At 42.4% G+C, this 26,969-nt stretch overlaps 1 protein-coding gene across 1 annotated transcript in view; it reads right to left on the bottom strand.

Moving 5' to 3' along the window:
- cacna2d3a (calcium channel, voltage-dependent, alpha 2/delta subunit 3a) overlaps positions 1-26,969 on the bottom strand; it is a 418,100-nt gene that overhangs the window by 199,220 nt on the left and 191,911 nt on the right. Inside the window, exon 9 of the mRNA XM_053624733.1 lies at positions 19,205-19,279. Within this exon, the coding sequence (XP_053480708.1) occupies positions 19,205-19,279 (75 nt within the window). The remainder of the gene's footprint in view (positions 1-19,204; positions 19,280-26,969) is intronic.

Here is a 26,969-nt window from a genome sequence, read left to right as displayed (position 1 = left end):
TCTAGGAGGGCTTGATGGACAGCAAAAAAAAAAAAAAAACTGCTGTATCCATGTTTTAGGTCAAGCTTTCTGTCAGAAACGGGGAATCAGCAACAGTGGATGCAAGTGCAGATTTATTGACAAATGGTCCAAACAAACAACAAAACAGTGAAAACAAGAATCAAAAACCTGAACCAGAGACACAAGAGAAACCAAGCAGGCTATGAGCGAGTCTATGGAACAAACACAACAACAAAAGCTTGACAAAGAGGCTTAAAAATTAGAACTTTTAACGGGTGCTAAATAAGGGTACAATGAGACAAAGGTGATAGTGGTTAGAACATGTCATGTGGTCATGTGACATACTGGGGCTGATGGGTAATGTTGTTCAATGCCGATTTCTGTATAACCATGACAGATGCTTAAATTCACCTGTGATGTGTACCATTATCTTTTATTGTTTGATTTGTAATTTTCAGGCTCTTGCTTAAATTATAGGGAGAAGATATTCACAGTGCAAGTTTATCCATTTAAATGTGAACATGTTAGAATAGGGGCAACATCCTGATATAACACTGAATGGTCACAAAGTACACTAAAACATTCAGAGCAACACCAAATTAACTTAATTTCTCTGTTGCACCTAGCTATAATGTTTTTGCATTTTGTATTTGAATTTTTTTGTCATATTGCAACCCATATCATGTATTAAAAATGTGTTTCACATATACGTAATACAATACAGCAAGAAAACATCTCTGCAATCCATTGGAATATTAAAAAAAAAAAAAAAAAAAGATTACTAGATGTGAGTAAACAAGTTGTGTTTTTAATTTACTTAATTGTAGAATATTTCTGCAAGTAAACATCATAGTGTTGGATGGTAAAGTCTATGTGGATATGTGGTCACTTAATCCAAATTAAAGATTAAATATTTTAAACTATGTTGCAAGTATTTCAGTTACTGTTGAATTGTACTCAATATTGCACACACTATAGATGTTACACATAACAGTGTTCATATGGTTGCATGATCACCATAGCCATTTTTTTTTTTCTAAAGTCTTACGGGAACATATTTGTTTTTACCACATATTATCAATTCAAACACTTTTCCAAGCCAACAGAAGGACTGGAGGCATAATTGCTCCAATGATCTCCATCTTTGCAGTGTCCGTTTCATCTCAGCTAACTAGACAACTATAATATCAGTAAAATTGGCTTACTAACAAGAATCTAACAGGCTTAGCTTGCTAGTTAGCATGTCTAATTTATATTGCTTTAACAAACCTATATACAGTGCTGTGAAAATGATTTGCCCACCTCCTCATTTCTTCTGTTTTTGTGTATACCTCATACAAAATTGTTTCAGAAATTAAAACAAAATCTAAGATAAAACAAAGGCAACCAGAGTAAACACAAAATACAGTTTTTAAATGTTAATTTTATTTATTGAAGCAAAAATGTTATCCAATACCAACTGGGCCTGTGTGAAAATGTATTTGCCCCTGTAGTTACTAATTCTCCAAATCTATAATACTGCATTCATAATGGCGTGCAGCTGGACTAGACACAACTAGCCCTGATTACTGCAAACCCTATTCAATCAAATCAACACTTTGTCAGGATCTCCCCTCAAGCAGAGTGCTGGACCACGCAGCCCGCTCTGAAGCCCGAGGCGCATAACGTGCACTTCGGGGTTCGGTGACATTGATTTTGTTTACTTTCAACACGTGTGTTCGTTATGGTTTATGTCATGTCTCCGCCCCTGTTATGTCACTGGTTGTCTCCTAATGTGTATCAGGTGTTTGTTTCCCCCTTTATTACGTTTGGTATTTTTACCCCTCGTGTGTCTACATTCATCGCAAAGTATTGTGTAAGTCTTTATTAAATACTAAGACGGCTGTTCCACATTTTGTGGTTCATGGTTTTTGATCCGGTTCTCGCCCTCGTTATCCAATTCCTGTTTTAGCATAGTTTAGCCTGTTTGCCGTTTGCCTGACCTTTGCCTGTTTTGACCACGCCATTGTTTCACATTTTGGATTTGTTTGCTGATTTCCTTTTAATAAAGCTTTTAACTACACTTGCATCTGTCTCACCCTCTGTTACATGACACACTTAAATAGAACTTTTGAGCAGCATGAAGTTGGTTAAAAGGTCTTACCAAGTAACATACTATGCCAAAACTGAAAGAAATTCCAGAAATTATGAGGAAGAAGGTGACTGAAATACATCAGTCTGGGAAGGGTTACACAGCTACTTCAAAGTCTCTGGGAGTCCAAAGAACCACAGTGGGAGCCATTATTTCAAAAGTGTGGTACAGTAGTGAACCTTCCCAGAAGTGGCCAACCTTCCAAAATTCCTCCAAGAGCACAGTGACTACTCATCCAGCAAGTCACAAAGGAGCCAAGGACAACATCAAAGGACCAACATACAGGAGTCTCTTGCATCAATAAAGGTTCATGACTCCACTATCAGAAAGACACTGGGCAAATATGGCATGCATGGAAGAGTGGCGAGGTGAAAATCACTGCTAACCCAGAAGAACATTAAGGCTTGTCAGAATTTTTCCAAAACACACCTTGATGATCCTCAAACCTTTTGGGAGAATGTTATATGGATTGATGAGTCAAAAGTGGAGCTGTTTAGAATACAGGGATCTCATTACATCTGGTGCAAACCAAACACCGAATTCCACAAAAAGAACATCATATGTATGGTCAATAATGGTGGTGGCAGTATGATAGTGTGGGGATGCTTTGCTGCTTCAGGGCCTGGGCAACTTTCAAAAATTGAGGGAAACATGAAGTCTGCTCTCTACCAGAAATCAACTTGTGTTCCAAAAAAAAATCACTAAAATTACAAGGAAATTTCACTTAAGTAAAAAGAAAAACCTTCCCAAAACAGATATTTAAAATACTTGCAAATTGTTGATGACCGTGACAGTGTTGGTGATGACAGCTGTGATGTTAATAAAAAAAAAAAAGAAAAACTGTGGGGTGTAACATGGTCCCATGTTTCACAAAGCATGCGAAACAAAGTTTTATTGCTTTGACCTATGCCCTGATTATCACGTACCGTGGGTGGTGACGGAAGCAGTTGCGGGTGACAGAGTCCAGGCAGAATGATCCAAAGGGTGAGACAAAGTTCATAGTTCATAGTTCTCAGCGGCCATGTTTGTAGTCAGCTGTGTCTCTCGGGAAACTGTCTTGGCTTGGCTGTGATATGGCACTGATTCACACACTCACACAAAAAGAATATGTACACTCTTCTAATAACCAAATTGTTGTGGCATTGGCATAAATATATCCATATATTGTAACCATCATATGTATAGTCAAGCATGGTGGTGAAAGTGTAATGGTAGAAGTGTAATTGGTTTAAACTCAAGCGTAACTGGATTATGCAGCAAGACAATGATCCAAAGCATAGGAGTAAGTCCTAGTCCTAGAAGTATGTGAAAGACTGATCTCCAGTTATCCAAAGTGTTTGCCTGCAGTTATTGTGCAGGTGGCACAACCAGATTTTAAGTTTAAGGGGGCAGTTAGTTTTTCACAAGGGTGATAGGTGTTGGATAACTTTTTTTGCTTCAATAATAAATAAATATATAAAATAAAAATAAAAAACTGTATTGTGTGTACTCAGGTTGCCTTTGTTTTATGTTGTATTTTGTTTGAAGATTTAAAACTATTTACTATGAGATATACACAGAAAAAAACAAAAAACAGAAGAAATCAGGATAGGGGTAAATACTTTTTTCACAGCACTGTAGCTCATAAAACATTACCTGTTGAATAATCTAGAGACTTGCATGCTTTAAATTTCGCTATAGTATAAATGCTCAGAGTTTCTAAGCAATTGGCATATACGTCTGACCATTGCAGGCTAGGTCACTGCTTAGCATCATTTAGCCACTGACAGGACACCAAACCATTAGGATCTTATAGAGTTACACCTTTTGAACGTGTTAATTTAGTCAAATAGTACACCTTGTCTTCTAGTGATAATCCATAATACCAAGTGGATAACTTATTTAACTAATGTCAATCTGACTACTAAATAAAATTATTGATAGATTCTTTGGCCAAATTATAGCCATGTAGCATCAGGTTGATAGACTACTCAGATCTTTTTGCAACCAAAGATGTCTAATGGAAAAAAATAAGTCATAACATAATTACTTTCTTTTTACTTTTACAGGAGATAAAAAAAAAAGATGAAACAGCATTAAACACATCTAAAACTAATTTGACTATTTGCTCAAACAGTAACAATCATCTGCCTAGGATGTCAAAGGCCTGAGATGAGGAATTAAAATAGAATGGAACTTCCCTGGTGACTGAGACTATGTTTTTGGTCAGAAAAAAGGTAATGTTATAAATATGCTACCTACATATCACTGAATATAATGAGAGAAGTTTGATGCCAAATCATTAGATAAAAGTATAAAATACAAAGTTGGAAATCTTTTGTCTTTCAGGGATAAAACTAAGGCTCAATACATTACAATCGCAGAATTGTCAGAATATACAGTGCATCTGGAAAGTATTCACATCGCTTCACTTTTCCCACATTTTGTTATGTTACAGCCTTATTCCAAAATGGATTAAATTCATTATTTTCCTCAAAATTCTACAAACAATACCCCATAATGACAACATGAAAGAAGTTTGTTTGAAATCTTTGTAAATTTATTAAAAATAAAAAACAAAAAAAGCACATTTACATAAGTATTCACAGCCTTTGTTCAATACTTTGTTGTAGCACCTTTGACACCAATTACAGCCTCAAGTCTTTTTGAGAATGATGCTACAAGCTTGGCACACCTATTTTTGGGCAGTTTCTCCCATTCTTCTTTGCAGGACCTCTCAAGCTCCATCAGGTTGGATGGGGAGTGTTGGTCCACAGCCATTTTCAGATCTCTCCAGAGATGTTCAATCGGGTTCAAGTCTGGGCTCTGGCTGGGCCACTCAAAGACATTCACAGAGTTGTCCTGTAGCCACTCTTTTGTTATCTTGGCTGTGTGGTTAGGGTCATTGTCCTGTTGGAAGATGAACCTTCGCCCCAGTCTGAGGTCCAGAGTGCTCTGAAGCAGGTTTTCATCAAGGATGTCTCTGTACATTGCTGCATTCATCTTTTCCTCAATCCTGACTAGTCTCCAAGTTCCTGTGGCTGAAAAACATCCCCACAGCATAATGCTTCCACCACCATGCTTCACTGACTACGTTTACATGGACAGCAGTAATCTAGTTATTGACCTTACTCTGATTAAGATAATAATGTGATTAAGGTGTTTACATGAGTCGCTTTTAGAATACTCCAGTCATGTACCCGTTTTACATATTATAGAACATAATTAGATTAAGAGCCTGTGTCATTACGTCACCGCGCCACGCCGTCCGACGTCCCTCCAGAATTTCACGTATCAACATACGGTTCGTCTTCGTTATGGTACCATATACAGTTTCGGGTGTCTTTATTTAATTTTTTTACGAACGCTTCAAGTGCAGTTAATTATTTGTCATGCTATACGTGCTAATAGACAACTGCTTGAAGCCGTGGGCTGCGTCTCAAACCGCATAATTACCGTCTATATAGTAGCCGAGGTACATGTATTTTTCCCCTCTACAGGCCTATAGTAGGAAAGTATGCATTTTGGGACGCGGACAAACTCTCTTGTTCACTGTAAAATGTAAAACTGCCGTGTGTGATCGTGTCCTGTCGCAAAATGCAGTGAAAACTCTCACACGACGTTCATAATGTTACTACATACTATGTATACGTCCATACACATGTCTGTAATACACGTCCATAATGCGACTAAAACAGGAGTACTCCATCTGTCTTAATTCGATTAGAGCTTAATTTGATTATGACCTTAATTAGATTAAGGTAAGTAAAAATTGCTGTTTACATGGTAGTTTCTTAATCAAAGTATAGTCTTAATCGGATTAAGAGTGGATTATTGTTGTCCATGTAAACGCAGCTACTGTAGGGATGGTATTGGCCAGGTGATGAGTGGTGCCTGGTTTCCTCCAGACATGACGCTTGGCATTCAGGCCAAAGAGTTCAATCTTTGTTCAATCTTTGGTCTGAGAGTCCTTCAGGTGCCTTTTGGCAAACTCCAGGAGGGCTGTCATGTGCCTTTTACTGAGGAGTGGCTCCCATTTGGCCACTCTACCATTCAGGCCTGATTGATGGAATGCTGCAGAGATGGTTGTTCTTCTAGAAGGTTCTCCTCTCTCCACAGAGACATGCTGGAGCTCTGTCAGAGTAACCATCGGGTCTTTGGTCACCTCCCTGACTAAGGTCCTTCTCCCCCGATTGCTCAGTTTGGCTGGGCGGCCAGCTCTAGGAAGAGTCCTGCTGGTTCCAGACTTCTTCCATTTACGGATGATGGAGTCCACTGTGCTCATTGGGACCTTCAATGCTGCAGAAATGTTTCTGTACCCTTCCCCAGATCTGTGCCTTGATACGATCCTGTCTCCGAGGTCTACAGACAATTCCTTGGACTTCATGGCTTGGTTTGTGCTCTGACATGCGTTGTTAACTGTGGGACCTTATATAGACAGGTGTGTGCCTTTCCAAATCATGTCCAATCAACTGAATTTACCACAGGTGGACTCCAATCAAGTTGTAGAAACATCTCAAGGATGATCAGTGGAAACAGGATGTACCTGAGCTCAATTTTGAGTGTCATGGCAAAGGCTGTGAATACTTATGTACATGTGCTTTTTTTTGTTATTTATTTTTAATAAATTTGCAAAGATTTCAAACAAACGTCTTTCATGTTGTCATTATGGGGTATTGTTTGTAGAATTTTGAGGAAAATAATGAATTTAATCCATTTTGGAATAAGGCTGTAACATAACAAAATGTGGAAAAAGTGAAGCACTGTGCATACTTTCTGGATGCACTGTAATACCATGGCCTTTTAAAAAAATTTAAGAGAACACTAAATGTAGCATAAGATGGGTAAGTTCCTCATGTTCCAGACAGCAGGTGCATTCTTTCAGCAACTGAATGCCTGCTGCTTTTCTTCCCTTTTCTATCTTTCTCCAGTTATTTTAATTTCAATCCTGTAATACTGTGCAGGAGCCAAACTGACTTTAACCTGCTGCGATTAAAATCACGTGTGTAACCCAGTATAACTAATCTACAGGAATGATAGAGCTTGTTATTATTTTTTTCTATTGGAGTTTTGTTCCAGTTGAAAGCATTTAGACTGTGAATGTGATTATACTGCCAGCAGTGCACTGTAAGTAAGGTGAAGGCAAATGCTAAATAGCTGTCAGAAAATTTGTCTATTATATGTCAAACCTTATGCAAATGTAATTCAGTCTTGTTCAGCTAAACAGTTTGGGTCGACTTTAATATACAGCCTCCACTGGTTTCAAAGGAAACCATGAAATCATAAAGGATGCCACGTCCAGATAGTGGCCAGACAATACTGAGCAGTATTCAAAAAAAGTTCTGATACCAGACTTTATTGATGATGAGAATTGCTCAAGAAGTCACCCAAAATACTGATTATTAGTATTTGATTCAAAACCTACGAAACTCACAACATGCAGACTGGCTTGCTCATTCTGTGATTATTTTTGTAGCTGTAATTTTGGGGCATTTAGGTTACAATCCTGTAACCAGTGTTCCTCTTTACTACTACTGCACAGTGAGACTAGCATGTGACAAAATTCTCATGAAAAAGCCACTCCCATCAGGATAGAAACCTTTCAATATCGGATAAAGGTGATCAGTTACAATGACGTTGTATATATTTGCAGTGATCTTTCCCTCAAACGGGATGGATGGAACCAAACTACACCAGCAAAATGCAATATACAACATAACAGAACCACTTTTTAAAAAATTGTCAGCTGTCTGTGTATTAAAAAAACCTTTATTTGCTATGAAGCTATGGACAAATTATAATAAAAAGCAAAATAACATGTAGTTGCTGATGGACTGTTGGGTTTACAAAAATGTTCACAATGCTAAGTATATACTCTTTCTTAAGAATGTTCTTTAATTCACGAACATTTCCTGAAACCTTTCTTTCAAAGTTTTATGTGCGTTTGTTTGTAAATTAACAAGTAACCAGACCCATTTGTGATTAACTACTGTATGTACGTCATTATTTGTGTGCAGTTCTACCAAAATTGATAAAGGCCACTAATTTCTATAAGAAATCCTCAATTATAAAGATCGAGTGTGAGTCATTGCCCTAGTATTAACTTGATTAATTAAACTTGTCCATGGCTTGGTGCTGCAGTGGGTAGCGTGGCTGCCTCACAGCACCAGTGTCATAGGTTTGAACCTGAGCTTGGGTAACTGTCTGTGTGGGTTTATGTGTCATTTTCATTAATTATGTTAGCTCTACAAAAACAAATGTAGCAAACTGCATTTAAAACTGTGTTAATATAAATCAATTCATGTGGAACCAACAAGTAAATTTAATAAGGTATGTATAAGAGAATTTAATTGAATTTACATATTTCAAATGTGTACATTGGTTCCACATGAATGTATAGATTTGCATTAACACAGTTTGCTTTTGTACAGCCAATATGATTTGATGATGTATTTTCAAAGCCCTGGAATAAAATCACAATAAACTCCAGGATAAAACCAACAGCCCTATAGCTGATAGACAGAAACATTACCCATTGCACTACAATTCTGCACATAATTGAATGAAGTTCATTTAATATTATTCAGTGCCAACATCCTTGTGAGCTTTGATAATGTGATTAGGTAGGCCAATGGATCACACTCACTCAATTCAAACTAGCAGATTCGATTTTTGTTTAAATTAAAGTTTTTGGAAGCATGAAATCACATTTTGGTGACTAACTAAATATTTTTGTAATAGCTTTGTGAATTATATATTATAGTTTCTCTTATATCTGGCTGACAACATATTCCCTTTTTTTCAGTGTAACTCTTCCAAACAATTGTAATTTCTGTTAAAAATTGTTGATTACACTTCTGTCTATCAACCACTATTTATAAATACTCTGCATCTGCATCTGTTTTTATTGTTTAAGTCACTGATTCGTCTATTAAATTTACCTCTGGACTGTGGTGTGATTGTTTGACTATTGCTGTAGCTTTTCACTAGACTCAGGCTGGGCAGAGTCAACAAAGAACTACTTACAATTTATTTGTTAAATCTCTGAAAACCAGGGCTGTTACTCGACGTAAACGGAGACAAACGTGGGAAAGCGGTGAGATGACGTGTGACTGAACACGGAATGAGAGTCGAGTCGGCATAGAGCAGGTAAGCTAGGTATCAGGGGCATAGGCAAAAGCGTAGTGAAAGAGAAGCGTCAAGTCGAGCATCAGGGAAAACACTTCTAGCAAAATCAGCTTGGTAAACAAACAGAGACAAGGCTGCTGAGCGGTTACTTCGCAAGCGGCTAATGCTAAGGAGGCCCTTATATAACCTTAGGTGTCTGCAGGTGTTCGTAATCAGAACTCCGGCGAACTCGAGCGCGGGTATGGCTGGGAAGTGTAGTCCTCCTCCGCCATGTCCCTCCGCGGCATTACACGTTGTGAGCTGCCGCGCCGATTTCGCCGTGTCGTAACAGAGCCCCCCCCCAGAGGGCTCACTCCGGGAGCCGAAGTTCCCCGAGCCCCCCCCCCCCTTCGGGGGGCCGGTTTGTCTGGATGAGCCGCATGGAAGTCCTTACGCAGGCCTGCGTCCAGAATGTCTCGTGCTGGAACCCAGCACTGTTCCTCTGGTCCATACCCCTCCCAGTCTACCAGATACTGAAGTCCTCCCCTCCTCCGTCGAGAGTCTAGAATGTCGCGGACGTGGTAGGCTGGGCGGCCTTCTATCTCCAGCGGTTCCGGTGGTGAGTCCTCCGGCACCGCTGTGGCCAAGGGCCCCGAGATCACAGGTTTGAGAAGTGAGACGTGGAAAGACGGGGCGATGCGACTGCGTCTCGGAAGGTCCAGACGATACGTGACCTCATTAATTTGCCTCAGAATTCGGAAGGGCCCGTTATATTTTGGTTGAAGTTTTGTGCCCGTGAGGGGTGATCTCAAATCTCTTCTGGAGAGCCACACCCTGTCCCCGGGTCGATAATTGGGGTGAGCCCTCCGGCGCCGGCCGGCCTTTCGCGATGTGGGACGCCTGCACCAGCTGTTGATGGGCACGCTCCCAGACCTGTTCACTCCGGCGGAACCACTCATCCACTGCTGGCGAGTCTGTGTGAGACGCGTATCGGGGAATAATGGTGGTTGGTAACCCAAGACACACTGGAACGGGGTGAGCTGGGTGGCGGAATGCCGTAGCGAGTTCTGGGCATATTCCGCCCACGGTAGGTATTGGCTCCAGTCCCCTGGGTTGGCGGAGCAGTAGGTCCGAAGGAACCATATGACTTCTTGGTTGGCCCGTTCTGCCTGTCCGTTGGCCTGAGGGTGGTACCCGGAAGTGAGATTAATGGCGACCCCCATCTTCCTCATAAAGCTGGCCCAAACACGCGATGTGAACTGTGGCCCCCTATCAGTCACAATGTCCTCGGGGATGCCGAAGTAACAAAAGATGTGTTGAAACAGGAGTTCCGCCGTGGTGAAGGCGGATGGGATTGCTGGTAATGGAATTAAGCGCAGGGACTTGGAAAACCGATCTACGACCACCAGTATCGCGGAGTTCCCCTGCAACTTCGGCAAGTCGGTTATGAAATCGAGGGACAGATGGGACCACGGATGTTCAGGTATGGGTAAGGGCACTAACTTCCCAGCCGGAAGCGCACGTAGTCCCTTGGTCTGAGCGCAAGAAGAACACGGGGATACGGTGCGCTGAACCTCTCTGGGCATGTTGGGCCACCAGTACTTCGCGGCCAGCAGTTGGTAAGTGCGGCGGGCCCCCAGGTGGCCCGTGGCCAAAGTTGTGTGGGCCCAGGTGATGAGTTCGAGATGGTACCACTTCGGCACGAACTGTTTGTCGGGAGGACAAGCTGCTGGGATTCGTGAGCTGGGGATACGCGCTAAGTTCTGTTCTAGGGGCCACTCCAGGATGCCCACTATGCAGGAGGGAGTCATAATGTACCTCTCCTGCTCCATCGGCCGCTCTGGGGCATAAATGGGAGACAGGGCATCGGCCTTTGTGTTCTTTGAACAAGGTCGGTAATACAGGGTGAACTAGAATCTGGAGAAGAATAGGGACCTGCGGGCTTGGCGATGAGTGAGACGTTTGGCGGTTCGTAGATACTCCAAGTTCTTATGGTCCGTGAAGATAACAAATGGGTGTATCGCCCCCTCCAACCAGTGTCTCCACTCTTCTAGGGCCAGCTTGATGACCAGAAGTTCACGGTTCCCCTCATCATAGTTGCGCTCTGCTGGCGACAACTTCTGGGAAAAAAAGGCCACGGGGTGTAACTTGGGTCTCTCGCCAAACCTTTGCGATAGGATGGCTCCCACTCCCACTTCCGACGTGTCGACCTCCACGACAAACGGCCTGGAGGGATCCAGGTGTCTGAGGATGGGAGCCGTGGTGAAAGCCCGTTTAAGTCTTTCCAGAGCCTCCTGGGTGACTGGGGTCCACAGCAGTCGCCGGGGCTTACCTCTCAGGAGCGACGTCAAAGGTTGTGCTACTTTACTGAAGTCTCTAATGAATCTTCGGTAGAAATTTACGAAGCCAAGGAAACACTGCAACTCCCTGATGGTTCGCGGAGTGAGCCCTCCACGACCACCTGAATCTTACGCTGGTCCATGGCGACTCCCCTTGGGCTAATGACATACCCCAGAAAAGAGATCGTGTGCTGATGGAATTCGCACTTCTCGGCCTTTACGTAAAGCTGGTACTGCAGGAGGCGTTGCAGTACGTGCCGGACATGCTGGACATGCTCCTCCAGGGAGCTCGAATAAACCAGAATGTCGTCGAAGTAGGCGATAACATACCTTCCCAGCATGTCCCTCAGAGCATCGTTGATCAGGTTCTGGAACACGGAGGGGGCATTAGCGAGCCCATACGGCATGACCAGGTACTCATAATGTCCAGAGGTGGTGCTGAAGGCCGTTTTCCACTCGTCCCCCTCCCTAATACGAATTAAGTTATAAGCGCTGCAGAGGTCCAGCTTAGTGAAGAGGGTGGCGGACCGTAACTGTTCCAAGGCTGAGGGGACGAGAGGCAGTGGATATCGGTACTTAACGGTCACTTGGTTGAGGGCCCGATAATCAATGCATGGTCGGAGGCCCCCTCCTTTCTTCTCCACAAAGATGAACCCGGCAGACGCAGGGGATGTGGACGGTCGAATGTACCCCTGCTGGAGCGCCTCCTGAATGTACTCTTCCATGGCCTACTGCTCCGCTTGGGAGAGCGGGTACACGCGGCCCCGGGGTAGGCTGGCCCCGGGAAGGAGGTCAATGGCACAGTCGTAGGGTCTGTGAGGTGGGAGACAACTGGCCTTCTCCTTGCTGAACACCTCATGGAGGTCACATTACTCTGGGGGGATTTTAACCGGGACAAGCGACAGGGGACTCTCCACAGTCGTGGTGGCCAAAGGGACCGCGGGGCCCCTCAAACAATTCTGCAAGCAATACGAGGACCATTGGGTGAGTTGCTTGTCAGTCCAGGAGATTTGGGGGTTGTGCCGTTCTAGCCAGGGAAGTCCGAGTATAACGGAGTGTCTGGTGGAGACCGTGAGGTAAAGGACGAGAGTCAGACAGGGTGTGTGCTGTGAGATATTACGCCTCCTCCTATAGGCGAACCGTCTATGGATTGGAGCTCACGAGGACGGAGGAGGGGAGGTATGGGTAGGCCGAGCTCCTGCGCCGTCTTCTCATCTATGAAGTTCTCCGCTGCTCCGGAGTTGATGAGCACTGAAAGAACAAAAGAACGGGCTGAATGTTCTATCACAACTGGTACAGCAAATACGTGGTATATACGTGACTGTTTTGGACTCACCCGGGCATGACAAGGTGGGTTGTCAGTGCACCTCCCGGTCCCTCGGCGCCTCCTGTGCGGGCATTGGCGGACAGCGTGGGTGTCCTCACCGCAGTAGAAGCACCGGGACTCATTACGTCTTCTCTCCCTCTCCTCCTCATGGGTCCATGCCCTTCTGAGCTGCCTGGGTTAGCTTGCTGCGCCCGGCTCAGCTGGCAGTAAACCGTGCGGTACGGGGCGGTTGGTACGGCGCAGACGATCCAGCCTTATAGTAAGATCCACGAGGTCATCAAAAGCTAGCTGTTCACCCCGACAGGCCAACTCTTGCAGTAACTCCGGATCGAGGCCACGGCGAAACGCGTTCTTAAGGGCTGGTTCGTTCCAGCTGCTTCGGGCAGCGATAGTGCGAAATTCCACCGCGTACTCTCTTGCGGTACGCGAGCCCTGTTTAAGTTGCATGAGCTCATCACCAGTCTCCCAGCCATCAGGAGAATGGTCAAAGGTACGCTGGAAACGGGCGAGGAAGTCATCTAGCGAGGGTCTGACACCGCCTCCTCACTCCCACTCCGCCGTAGCCCACGCCAGGGCTGTTCTGGAGAGTAGTTCCATAAAATGGGTCAACTTGCGGACCTCTGGCATCTCTGGGTGGCTCTCGAAGAACAGCGCACATTGCAACATGAAGCCCTTGCATTGCTCCGGCTCCCCAGCGTATCTCTCTGGTGTAGGCAGAGGCGGGTTGTGCGCCGTCGGCGCAGGAGTGTGAACAGCTGGCGCTGGGATGTGCACAGCCGGCGTCGGCTGAACATGTGCTGGGGCGGTCGGTGGTGGTAACGCGAGAGCCGAGGGCGTGGCATTGGCAGATGCGGAAACGCTCAGTCGCGAGACTTCGGCACGCAACGCGGATATCTCATCCCGATACACTGCTAGCGCGCAGTTTTGTTCCAGGATAATACGTTCCCAATCCGGGGTGCCTGCTGCTTCCATAGGACGGCGAAGTAATCTGTTACGGGACATAAATGGAGAAAAACGCGGGAAAGCGGCGAGATGACGTGTGACTGAACACGGAACGAGAGTCGAGTCGGGATAGAGCAGGTAAGCTAGGTATCAGGGGCGTAGGCAAAAGCGTAGTGAAAGAGAAGCGTTAAGTCGAGCACCAGGGAAAACACTTCTAGCAAAATCGGCTTGGTAAACAAACAGAGACGAGGCTGCTGAGCGGTTACTTCGCAAGCGGCTAATGCTAAGGAGGCCCTTATATAACCTTAGGTGTCTACAGGTGTTCGTAATCAGAACTCCGGTGAACTCGAGCGCGGGTATGGCTGGGAAGTGTAGTCCTCCTCCGCCATGTCCCTGGGCGGCACTACACGTTGTGAGCTGCTGCGGCGATTTCGTCGTGTCGTAACAAGGGCTTTCAGGAAACACTCTCAAACAAGGCTCATATGTAACATACATCATTCTTTAAGTTGTTCTTTATTTACGAAGATTCATTGTTATTGGGAAACTCACCCCTGATCATGTCCTGCATTGACATTCTTAATAAATAGGACTTGAAGAATAGTTGCATTTCTATTTTTCCTTACATATTGCGCTAATTCATGCTCATAATGGTCATTGAAAATATTTCCAGCCACAAGCTCCAACATTATTTACTCATGTTTTTTCCCATAGTTATAAATGCAGATGTCACTTAGTAACTGTTCCTATTGAGGCAGCCAGCAGAAGCTCCTGCCATTGGTGCCCCAATAATAAATGCTCTTTCAAAGCCACTCAGATCCTTTCCTTTTGCTATTTTGATCCTAAATTGATGTCAACTGGGCCTCCTCACCATTTTTCATGCACTAAGCCTGCACCTATTTCTCTACTCATTTATTCAGATCCCCCCTTCCTTATACTGTATGTGTGTGTGTATTCGTTCATTCATTGATTCATTGTTAGTAAGTGCTTTATTCTAAACAGGGTCAGAGTAGATGTACAATCTATTCCATAAATACTGGACAAAAGGTGTGGATACAGCCTGGAGGGATGTCAGTCCATCACAGAGCATATAAACATTTTTACAGTGATTCACACCTAGGGGCACTTTAGATTAACCAGTCCACTTACTGGCAAGTTTTAGGAGGTGGTATAAAACTGACGAACTCAGCGGAAACCCACACAAACACAAGGAGGCATATGAAACTCGGGGTCAACCAGCAGTCCTTATTTAAAAGATGTTTAGGATGAATAGTTCAATTACAAACTGAAACATAAAGTGGACAAATGACTAAGAGAAAGCTGTGTTAGTGGAAATGGAACAATTTAACTTGAGTTGTCAAAAGGAACAAGGAAATAAGTTTCAGATTTCAGTTAATTTTCCCCCTCAATCCCTCCACCTTGCTATCACATTCTGTTCTTCCCCACTCCCCCAACCTTTTCACCCTCTGATGTGTGTTGTCAAGAGTAATCAAAGTAATAACTTCCACTGTCTGCCTCGGTTCCATCAATCCTATTACCGATGTGTGTGTGATGTCTGTGTGAGATACAGAGAGAGTCAGAGAAGAAAGAAAAAGAGATGGAGGGAGACACAGAGAGAAGAAGGCAGGCCACTATCAGACATTATTGTACACTATAAATGTACTTGCAGCAAGTGATTGCATAGAACTAGTTCACTTCAATACTGAATCATATAGCAGACAGGAATGAGAAGCTTGATAGCATCATAAACTTCAGTTTTGAGTCCATGAGGAATGTGTATAACATGTATGCTAATCACAATCCATGTCCATAGAACCATTGTTACTAGCATTCCATTTTTGAGATGGGAAGAATCACCTAAATAATATATGTTAACATGTCATAAGGAAAATAGCCACCTTAAGACTGATTAGAAAATTGTTCAGAGATAACTGCCTCACTCATGTAAGTGAAGAAGGTACAGGGTGACACAGGTGGTAGCAACACATATGTTCTGGAGTGGAATGCCTCTAAGTATTGCCCATGAGAAGGAGACACTGCTCATACCATGGCATATTATGCTAGAAGCTGAGCATCTGGCCCACCTGTAGGCCATGGTGATGATGTCCAAATAGTACTATAGGTTCGATACTGGGCTAAGCAAGGAATGCTTATAAGGTTCCCTGTCATGGAATGCTTCAAGAAAATTAGGCTACAGATGTGGAGTCATCTGTTTTCCACCACATGCAAAATGAGCTTAACACCAAGGCATGTATTTCTCCCACTCTTTTGATGAAGTGATTTAGAGAGACCCAGTTTCGCATCCTGCATGGGCTCTTAAGGGGGTCTTAAAGGACTCCAATCCAAGGAAGAGATCCCATGGTGTTCAGGGAGTGTACCGAACAGAGGTGCCATCCACCTTTGCAAAAATCTGTAAGTTTATGAGCTCACAGCAAGACACCATCCATGGTGCTGTGACAAACTTCAATGACCACTACATACACATTTAATGTATACAGGGACTTTACACTGTCTAGCAGTTTCTATAGGAACAGTTCAGTACTTTAGGAACCAGGCAGTACACTGGACCCAGATATGCACACCATTTGCGGAAGGTGCTACAGACTCTTGCATTCTGTTGCATCTCTTGAACTGATGGGTTGCATTCCTCTACCTGTTTTTCACTACAAAGTGCCAAACCCACAGGTACATGTAACTTGGCCAAACCTGAGAAATAATTTAGTTCATTTAGGACAGGGGTGTCCAATCTTATCCGGAAAGGGCCGGTGTGGGTACAGGTTTTCATTCCAACCAAGCAGGAGCCACACCTGGTTCCACCTGTTTAATCAGTTGATCTTGGCTTTCAATAGACTCAGGTGTGGCTTCTGCTTGGTTGGAATGAAAACCTGCACCCACACCGGCCCTTTCCGGATAAGATTGGCCACCCCTGCTTTAGGACAATAGATCGATATGGAGAAGAAGCTGCCAAGGCATTCTGTCCACTGGTGAGATTAGCAGTAGAAACCAAGGTCTCATTGGTCACTTCAGGGCCACAACTGATTGCTAAGTTATGTGCAATGTGGGAAGAATCACAGGTAGATGGTAGAAATTCATACAATAGATAGCAAAGACAGTCATGAGCCAGTGCATCCTGACCTTTTAACTCCATCAGGGACAATCACAGTTGCCAGTGAGTCAATTTTGCAACAGGTAAGAGGTCCATCTGTGCTCTGCCAAAGATGTGTCTGAGACACCGCTTCTGGGTGCATTTGCCACTCTCCTGGCATATGCACTGTCTCAACTATACATCCTCTGCATAATTGTGCCTTTCCAGGAAGTGAGTTGCTCTCAGTGAGGCTAACCATGGGTGAGCCCACCTGACGATTTTATTGTTTTTTTGCAAGGCAGAGAGCACCATCTGGAACTGGAACTCAATGGTGTCTGAATGGATCTGCATATGATGGTGTCTCAGAATCTCTCAGAAGAATTTGAGGGCTAGATAGACCACCACCAGTTCCAGCTCACTGATTGTTCCACTCTCACACTGGGTCTTCACACACCTTGTGTGCTTCTGTGGCCCCAAACTGCCCTCTCCCAACTAACTGTCTCTCCAATGGGGCACTACTTTCCAAAAGGCCTTTTGTGAGAAAAGCTCAATGCCTCCAATAAGGTAGAGCTCATGTCCGTCTCGCTGAGACATGCATAAGGGATGCATCTCTGTTTGTTGTATTTGAGGATGAATCACAGAACCCACTTCTGGACTTTTCCTTAAGTACAACAGACTCAAAGGGAACTTTGGGATGACAGGCTAGCTAGTATTCTCAATAAATCTAGCTTTAACGTTATAAATTTTTTGGTGTTCTTTGGTACCAGGGTTTTCTGTTCACCACAAGACAGAGTTCTGTAATGTATGCAACTAGGATGGATGTGTCCAGAATTACCTGCTCCTTGGAAGCGACACACAGGAGCCAGTTGTACTAATATGGAGAGGCCCAAGTGTAAAAAGCATCAATGCTTTGGAAAAAATGAATAGAGTAACATCCTATACCTTTAACATACAGAACAGGAGGGCTTTTATTAACAAGTTAAGCCGTCTTAAATCTAGAATTGGAGAGAAACTACTGTCCATCTTCTGAACTAGAAAACATGTTGTCTACTCCCGGAATCTACCATTTTGTTTTCAATAGCCCTCAAATTTGTTAGGGCTGATGCTGGATCTAAAAATTGTAGCCCTGCTACTTTGTACACTTGCCCAATGAGCAAGGATTTCACTGTAATACTTCCCACCAGCTGCACCAATCACTCATGGATGAAGTCCACAGACCTTTTTAGTGGTGGAGACTTGTGCTATTCTATCCAGGACTTCTTTGACCACAGGCCTAAAGAGTAGGCACAAAATAGTAGGCTTGACAGAGTTGATTTACACATGTCCAACAGCATGGTCTGTGCCAACCATACTTAGTGCAATCAAATGGGGCAGATTGAAGCAATCGCTCCAGTGCAAGCAGCAGAATGGTTAACAAATTGCATGTTTGCACCATACACAAGGCAATGTCATAATTCCTAACCATTATGTCATCAGTAGTTTAGAATTTAATGCTTGGGCAGTGTATGTCTGAACATGTTTCATCTAGTGAATCCTCCAGGGCTGCCAAGATTTTGTACCTGCCAGTACTGCATGGTAGAGCTGGTACAGGCTAATTCAGATTCTGAAAAAAAACCCAACCTCCGAGGTACAAAATATGTATATAAATATATAAGCTATGTAGCTTCATGTAGTTCATATAGTTAAACAAAAAATAAATAATGCACTAGTCAGTGTGAAATTGGAAAAGTTTACTGGAGACCTGAAGAATCATGAACAAAGCATGAGCATGAAGAAAATGAGGAAATAATGAAACACTGGAACATGCATACCAATAAAACCAATCATTTGGCTCAATTTACTGCATGATACCTAATTTGCATAGAATTGAGGAAATCTGACTGTGTTGCTTTTTTGCTGGTGGCTGAGACCACTGCACTGTGTCACACATGTTCACTATAAATTAAGATAAATTAAGATGTTCACTATTAATTAACAGGTTGCCTTCTCTTTGTCTCTTGCTAGTGTGAAAGTAGTGGTAGTATTTACTATTCACAGCAGCACCCACAGGCTCAGCTCATTGCTCAAGGTAAGAGAGAGATCATATACACATATAAGGGATAACAAGACTCAGGTGTGCCATGGTAGTCATTACCACACAACCTCGTCCCCAAACATCTCCCTGGAAGTGCGGACCCACACTAAACCACCCCCCTACTTACTACACACATACAAAAACTCTAGAAAGACAGATGGGTACTTACATATGAACAAAGAAAGAAGCACACACACAAACATACACACATGTGAATACTTACATCTTTGTTGGTGACGTCAGCTTGTACTAGAGTTCCATTCAGACATGGTTCTACATAACGCAGTTCCTCATTGTACTGCACACAGCAAAGGAAAGAAAGTAGAAATTAATTAAAGCTAAATTACGTTTTAGCAAAAAATTACTGTGTGTGTGTGTGTGTGTGTGTGTGTGTGTGTGTATGTGAGTGAGGGGTGTCAGGAATGTAGAGTTGGGACTGATGCAAGTGCAGTAAAACATGCTTTATTTAAAGGGTAAGTAGACAAATCCAATCCGATCTATAAACAACAACAATGGTAGGGATAATCCAAAACACACAAATGAGATAACAGAACAAGATCAAGAACCAGAATAGCAACACAGAACAAAAAAAACAGCTCGGTAACATCAGATAAGCAAAACACTGAACATTACTTGGCACTAGAACAAAGAAACAAGGGTTTAAAAATACAAACTAATCAAAGAACAAACACAATACAGGTGCGAGTAATCGATTTGCATGAGGGAGACAGTCAATAACAGGACATGAGTAGAGACAAGCCATGAATTAAAACAAAAACGCACAGGCCAAAATAATTCAACATGACAGTTCAGAAGCGCAAGCTGTAGCACCACAGGTTGCTTGTGCGCAGAGCACCTCTGCTTGCAGCACTCAGCGCAAGGGGGATATCCCTGACAAGGGGTAACTGTTCAATCTAAGTCACAGAGGATTATTAACAGTAAAAGATGCTAAATTAAATTGCTTTCGGTGTTTGTACTTTTTAATTTTGTTTCCCTTTGTTAGTATAACAAGAAAAAACTGTGAATGAATTTATTACAATGCTCATCTAAAATATAATAATTACAAGACAGCATAGGATGAGGTAAAACTCAAGAATTAGCTAAAATACAGTAGTGGCAATTGTGAAAGTAAACAAAACATGCCAATGCTTTGAAGGATGTGAACTGGAACAGAGTAATGTTATTCAATTGCGAATCTGTTTTTAGAGGATTTAAACCAAACATGGTGAACAAATTATATTATAGAATTCAGGCAATTTTATTGGGGTTATCTAATACAGTGTGGCAAGTAATAATCTGGAAAGACCTTTGTAATATCACAGTCTAAAACTGGATTTAAAGAGAAGCAAATCAGTAAATGAATCATATGAAAATGAATCACATGTAAATGAATCATATGTAAATGAATCACATGAATATGAATCACATGAAAATGAATCACATGATAATGAATCACATGAAAATGAATCACATGATAATAAATAAATAAATAAATATAAAATATAAAAGAAGCGATAACTGTCATATTAAATACAGTACATTCAACACACACTCAAACACATATTCACTAGTCACCGCTGTGAGGAGCTGTGAATTAGCAACGGTAAATTAGCGAGAGTGTATTCAATACTGTAGGTTGCACTTCACTATCAATTCCCAATCAGCTAGTTAAGAGTGTTGCAGGCAAGCTAACAAAGATATTTTGAGAACTACTGAGGCTTGAGTTGAACATAGTGTGAAAACTGTCCAGACACTGCTGTATTCATCCCGTTTTCCATCCAAGGAATACTAGATTGAGGCTCATTGGCACTCTGTTGACAGACACACGATTCCACGCTACACAGTTTCAGTTCCAGAATTAACAATTTACAGCTGAGCCACTAGCGTGTAGTATGATACACTGATATGTTATTTGGCACATTTATTGCACTGATTTATTTGTTTTGGTCGTTAACAGTGTAAACTAAAAGTTATTTGCAGCCTGTATGTGGCTTAAGTGTGGTTTGATGCAGTCTTTGCTGATTATCAGTATATCAGAGTAGCCTAAAATAATGATGTCTTGAATCAGTTTTCACTTTTATTATGAAAAAAGACAACTAGATAAGTAGACAATTAGAAACCATCTTTTTTCCTTTTTTTTTTTTTTTTAAATAAATAATCGTGCAACCTCCATTAGGACCCATGAGGTATGAATACTCCAATGAATCTTTTCATTCCCTCCATCCCCAATAATCAGTTCTTTCTTCATTTTCTGCATGGCTTCCAGCTTTCTACTTCTCCTCTACTCACCATCAGCAGCTCTGAAGCTTAACCTCCTCCCTAGCTAATCCGTCTGGCTTTTTCTGATAATATTGTTAATTTTATGCATGACTAGAAATTAGACTTCAAAGTAAATGAGGAAATGATGCTGTCCTTCTCTGCTGTGCAGGCTGTAACACAGTAATCTAATTGTAAGTGAACAGGGTGCACCCTCTCCGACAAGTGTGGTTATGTTAGTAAAACATTTGTCTGTATTCAGCAGACAACAAGGTCCATTGTTCAGATCAAGCCAACCTGAAGAAGCTGTTCTTCTGATTTAAGTATATACACCAAAGTCTGTTTGGAAAACTTCATGACATTAATGAGGAAAAAAGTCATGCAACTCTCCTTACATAATTAGATATAATATGATATGATACTATGAGAAAATAAATAATCCATCAAATGTCATCAAACTGAAATCTGTTAATACCATATATATATATATATATATATATATATATATATATATATATATATATATATATATACACACATATAAAAATGCTGTTTTCGAAGTTAATTATATCAATTTGAATGTGATCAAATTGGCACAGGACATAACATGGTATAACCATTCCTGGTTATAAATTAGGATTAGGAGGCTTCCTTTTTTCTTTCATGTATTTTAAGTTTGTCTCTAACAATTATATTTGCTTCATTCCATTCTTTTTCTCTTTTTGTTTTTGTTTTTGTTTTCACTCTCTACATCATTTTCACATGGACACCATAACGACACTTTTTTTTTTTTTAGAAATACTGTAAGTATCTCAGCTCTTTCATAGTTTTGCTGCAGTGTATAATTCCTTAGGGTCAGCCTTATTCCAAAATGGATTAAATCTCAAGGATGATCAGTGGAAACAGGATGCACCTGAGCTCAATTTTGAGTGTCATGGCAAAGGCTGTGAATACTTATGTACATGTGCTTTTTTTGTTTTTTATTTTTAATAAATTTGCAAAGATTTCAAACAAACTTCTTTCACATTGTCATTATGGGGTATTGTTTGTAGAATTTTGAGGAAAATAATTAATTTAATCCATTTTGGAATAAGGCTGTAACATAAAATGTGAAATAAGTAAAGCGCTGTGAATACTTTCTGGATGCACTGTATATTGTCATATCACAGCAAACCAGCAACTCCATTTCCCAGGATGCACCGCGAACTACAAACATGGCCGAAGAGGACTACATATCCCATGCACAAACACATTCACCTTCTCCAGAATTCTAATCACACACACCTGTTGCCAATCTCATACTCACTCACTCCATGCAATATAAGAGACTGCTCAAACACTTAGTCTTTGCGAAGTGTTACGTGTGTGATCCAAATACCAAGCTGTTGATCATCCTGTTTTCTGTCCTAGTTTTGATCTTGTTCTAGCCCTCATTTTCGAATTCTTGTTTTGCCACGGTTATGCCTGTTTGCCGATCGCCTGACCTATTGCCTGTTTATGACCATGTCTATGTTTCACGATTTGGATTTGACTGTCTGTCTCTCACATAATAAAGCTCTTATCTGCATTTGCATCCGTCCTCAACTCCATTATGTGACATATATATATATATATATATATATATATATATATATACACACATATACATATATATATATATATATATATATATATATATATACAGTGAGGGAAAAAAGTATTTGATCCCCTGCTGATTTTGTACGTTTGGCCACTGACAAAGAAATGATCAGTCTATAATTTTAATGGTAGATTTATTTGAACAGTGAGAGACAGAATAACAACAAGAAAATCCAGAAAAACGCATATCAAAAATGTTATAAATTGATTTGCATTTTAATGAGGGAAATAAGTATTTGACCCCCTCTCAATCAGAAAGATTTCTGGCTCCCAGGTGTCTTTTATACAGGTAACGAGCTGATATTAGGAGCACACTCTTAAAGGGAGTGCTCCTAATCTCAGCTTGTTACCTGTATAAAAGACATATGTCCACAGAAGCAATCAATCAATCAGATTCCAAACTCTCCACCATGGCCAAGACCAAAGAGCTCTCCAAGGATGTCAGGGACAAGATTGTAGACCTACACAAGTCTGGAATGGGCTACAAGACCATTGCCAAGCAGCTTGGTGAGAAGGTGACAACAGTTGGTGCGATTATTCGCAAATGGAAGAAACACAAAAGAACTGTCAATCTCCCTCGGCCTGGGGCTCCATGCAAGATCTCACCTCGTGGAGTTGCAATCATCATGAGAACAGTGAGGAATCAGCCCAGAACTACACGGGAGGATCTTGTCAATGATCTCAAGGCAGCTGGGACCATAGTCACCAAGAAAACAATTGGTAACACACTACGCCATGAATGACTGAAATCCTGCAGCGCCCGCAAGGTCCCCCTGCTCAAGAAAGCATATATACATGCCCGTCTGAAGTTTGCCAATGAACATCTGAATGATTCAGAGGACAACTGGGTGAAAGTGTTGTGGTCAGATGAGACCAAAATGGAGCTCTTTGCCATCAACTCAACTCTCCGTGTTTGGAGGAGGAGGAATGCTGCCTATGACCCCAAGAACACCATCCCCATCGTCAAACATGGAGGTGGAAACATTATGCTTTGGGGGTGTTTTTCTGCTAAGGGGACAGGACAACTTCACCGCATCAAAGGGACGATGGACGGGGCCATGTACCGTCAAATCTTGGGTGAGAACCTCCTTCCCTCAGCCAGGGCATTGAAAATGGGTCGTGGATGGGTATTACAGCATGACAATGACCCAAAACACACGGCCAAGGTAACAAAGGAATGGCTCAAGAAGAAGCAAATTAAGGTCCTGGAGTGGCCTAGCCAGTCTCCAGACCTTAATCCCATAGAAAATCTGTGGAGGGAGCTGAAGGTTCGAGTTGCCAAACGTCAGCCTGGAAACCTTAATGACTTGGAGAAGATCTGCAAAGAGGAGTGAGACAAAATCCCTCCTGAGATGTGTGTAAACCTGGTGGCCAACTACAAGAAATGTCTGACCTCTGTGATTGCCAACAAGGGTTTTGCCACCAAGTATACTAAGTCATGTTTTGCAGAGGGGTCAAATACATATTTCCCTCATTAAAATGCAAATCAATTTATAACATTTTTGACATGCGTTTTTCTGGATTTTTTTTTTTTGTTATTCTGTCTCTCACTGTTCAAATAAATCTACCATTAAAATTATAGAATGATCATTTCTTTGTCAGTGGGCAAACGTACAAAATCAGCAGGGGATCACATACTTTTTTCTCCTCACTGTGTATATATATATATGTATATATATATATATATATATATATATATATATATATATATATATAATTGTGCTTTAGTGTTTTGTGAATTGTATTTGCATGTTGTATTTGTGAAGTGACCTTGGGTGTTGTGAAAGGCATAAAAAATTATTTTTATTAAAATGTACACACACACATACACACACTACTAAAACCACTGACAGGTAACGTGAATAACATTGAGTACTTCATTAATGGCACCTGCCATGGGGTGGGATATTTTAGGCAGCAGGTGAATGATGAAAGTGACAGCTGATGTGTAGGAAGCAGGGACAATGGGCAAGAATAAGGATCTGAGTACCTTTGACAAAGGCCAAATTGTGATGGCTAGGCGACTGGGTCAGAGCATCTACAAAACAGCTGGTCTTGTGGCATGTTCCCGGTATGCAGAGGTTAGTACGTACCAAAAGTGGTCCAAAGAAGGACATCCAGTGAACTGGCGATAGGGTCATTGATGCACATAGGGAGAGAAGGCTAGCCCATCTGGTCTCATCACACAGAAGAGATATTGTAGCACAAATTGATGAAAAAGTTAATGCTGGCTATGAGTGTTCTGTACGTATAGGGCTGCTTAGCTGCAGACAGGTCAGAGTGCCCATGCTGACCCCTATCCACTTCTGAAAGCTCCTACAATGGGCATATATATTAGACCTGGAACATGAAGCAATGGGGAAAAAAAAGTGGCCTGGTCTGATGAATCACATTTTCTTTTACATGTTGTGGACTGTCTGGTGCGTGTACATCACTTAGCTGGGGAAAAGATGGCACAGGGATGCACTATGGGAAGAAGGCTAGCCGACAGACGCAGTGTTATGCTCTGGGCATGTGGATGTTACGTTTTTACATGCTCCACCTACCAAACATTGTTGCCACGAAGTACACCTCTTCATGTCAACAGTATTCCCTAATGGCAGTGGCCTCTTTCAGCAGAATAATGCATCCTGCCACACTGCATATTGTTCAGGAATGGTTTAAGAACATTACAAAGAGTTCACGGTGTTGATTTGGCCTCCAAATTTAAAATGGCCTCCACGATTAAAAAATTGCCACATGAATGCATACAATCTTCTCATGGATGGTCCTCTAGCGTTTAGCATGGTCTTTCTAAATTCGGTTGACAGTATGGAATCTATGAGCTGCTGCCCCTCAGGGATCAGACTCACAGTTTCCATAGTTCTTGTTGAGGGTGATAAATCAACCCTCTGGCTTGAGACAATAGATCCTTGTGAATGGGAATCTCCCAGGAATTGCCGTCCAACAGAGATATTATCTATGCAATCAGGTGCTACTAGCAGCAGATGTAGCATGGTCTTGGCGATCTCTCGCTAGAGCCTGTGGGAGCAGAGTGATCAGGGGAAAGGCATACAGACGTGACCTAAGTCACATGTGTACCATGGTGTCCAGCCCTGAGTTTTTTTTCTTTAGTGCCGGAGGAGTGAGGGCAAACAACAGCATGCAGTGTTTTGTCTCCTCAGAGGTGAACACATCCATTTCTGCTTGGCCAAACCTTCCCCATATGGACTCACCCACTTGTGGAGGGAGCCTCTAATTGCCAGGCCTCAGCCCCTGCCTTGACAGGATGTCTGCCCCCACATTACGGTTGCCCGGAATGTACATTGCACTCGATGACAAAACTTCCCCTCCGCCAGAGAAGATTAGTTGAGCCTGCCTGAACAGGGGGTTTGATCGTAACCCTCCCTGGTAGTTGATATATGAGACCACCGCTGTATTGTCTGTCATAACTAACACATGGTGACCTCTCAACTGAGTAGAAGAATTTCAGTGCTAGGAGTACGGCCTACACTTCTAGGTGATTTATATGACACACTACTTGAAGGCTGCTCCAGAGACCATGAGGGAGGCGTCTGACATTACCGCCTTGCGATAAGAGACACCTCTAGAGTGTGACCCAGGGCTAGAATCCGTGGACACCTCCAAGTTCTCAGATCACGTAGGCATCACCGCATGGCACTGATTACTCTCAGGATGAAACCCCCAACTTTCAGCCACCACTAAATGGTCTCATGTGCAATGGGCCCAGTGATATTAAATTGGCTGCTGCCATAAGCCCCAACAGTCCCCATAGAGACTGGAGGGGATGCCCAGACCTAACTATATCTTGCACAATGTTGATAGGATTGCCCTATGCATGTTGGGGATAGACACTCCCTCACCATATTCGAATAAAGCGAGCGAAAGGAAGAACTGATATTGGTATGCGTTGCCTCCAAACGCAAACATCAGGAACTTCCTGTGACTGGGTAATGGAATATGCGTCTTTAGATCTATTATCACAAACCAATCCTCGAACTGAATCTGCGGAAAGTTTGAGCATCACCATCCTGAACCATGCCTCTGAAACAGGGGGGTTGAGCTCTGAACTGGATCTGGTACCCTTTTCTATG

This window comes from Ictalurus furcatus, chromosome 5, assembly GCF_023375685.1.
Source record: "Ictalurus furcatus strain D&B chromosome 5, Billie_1.0, whole genome shotgun sequence".
Lineage (NCBI taxonomy): Eukaryota > Metazoa > Chordata > Actinopteri > Siluriformes > Ictaluridae > Ictalurus > Ictalurus furcatus.
This window is presented reverse-complemented; position numbering and strand designations above follow the sequence as displayed.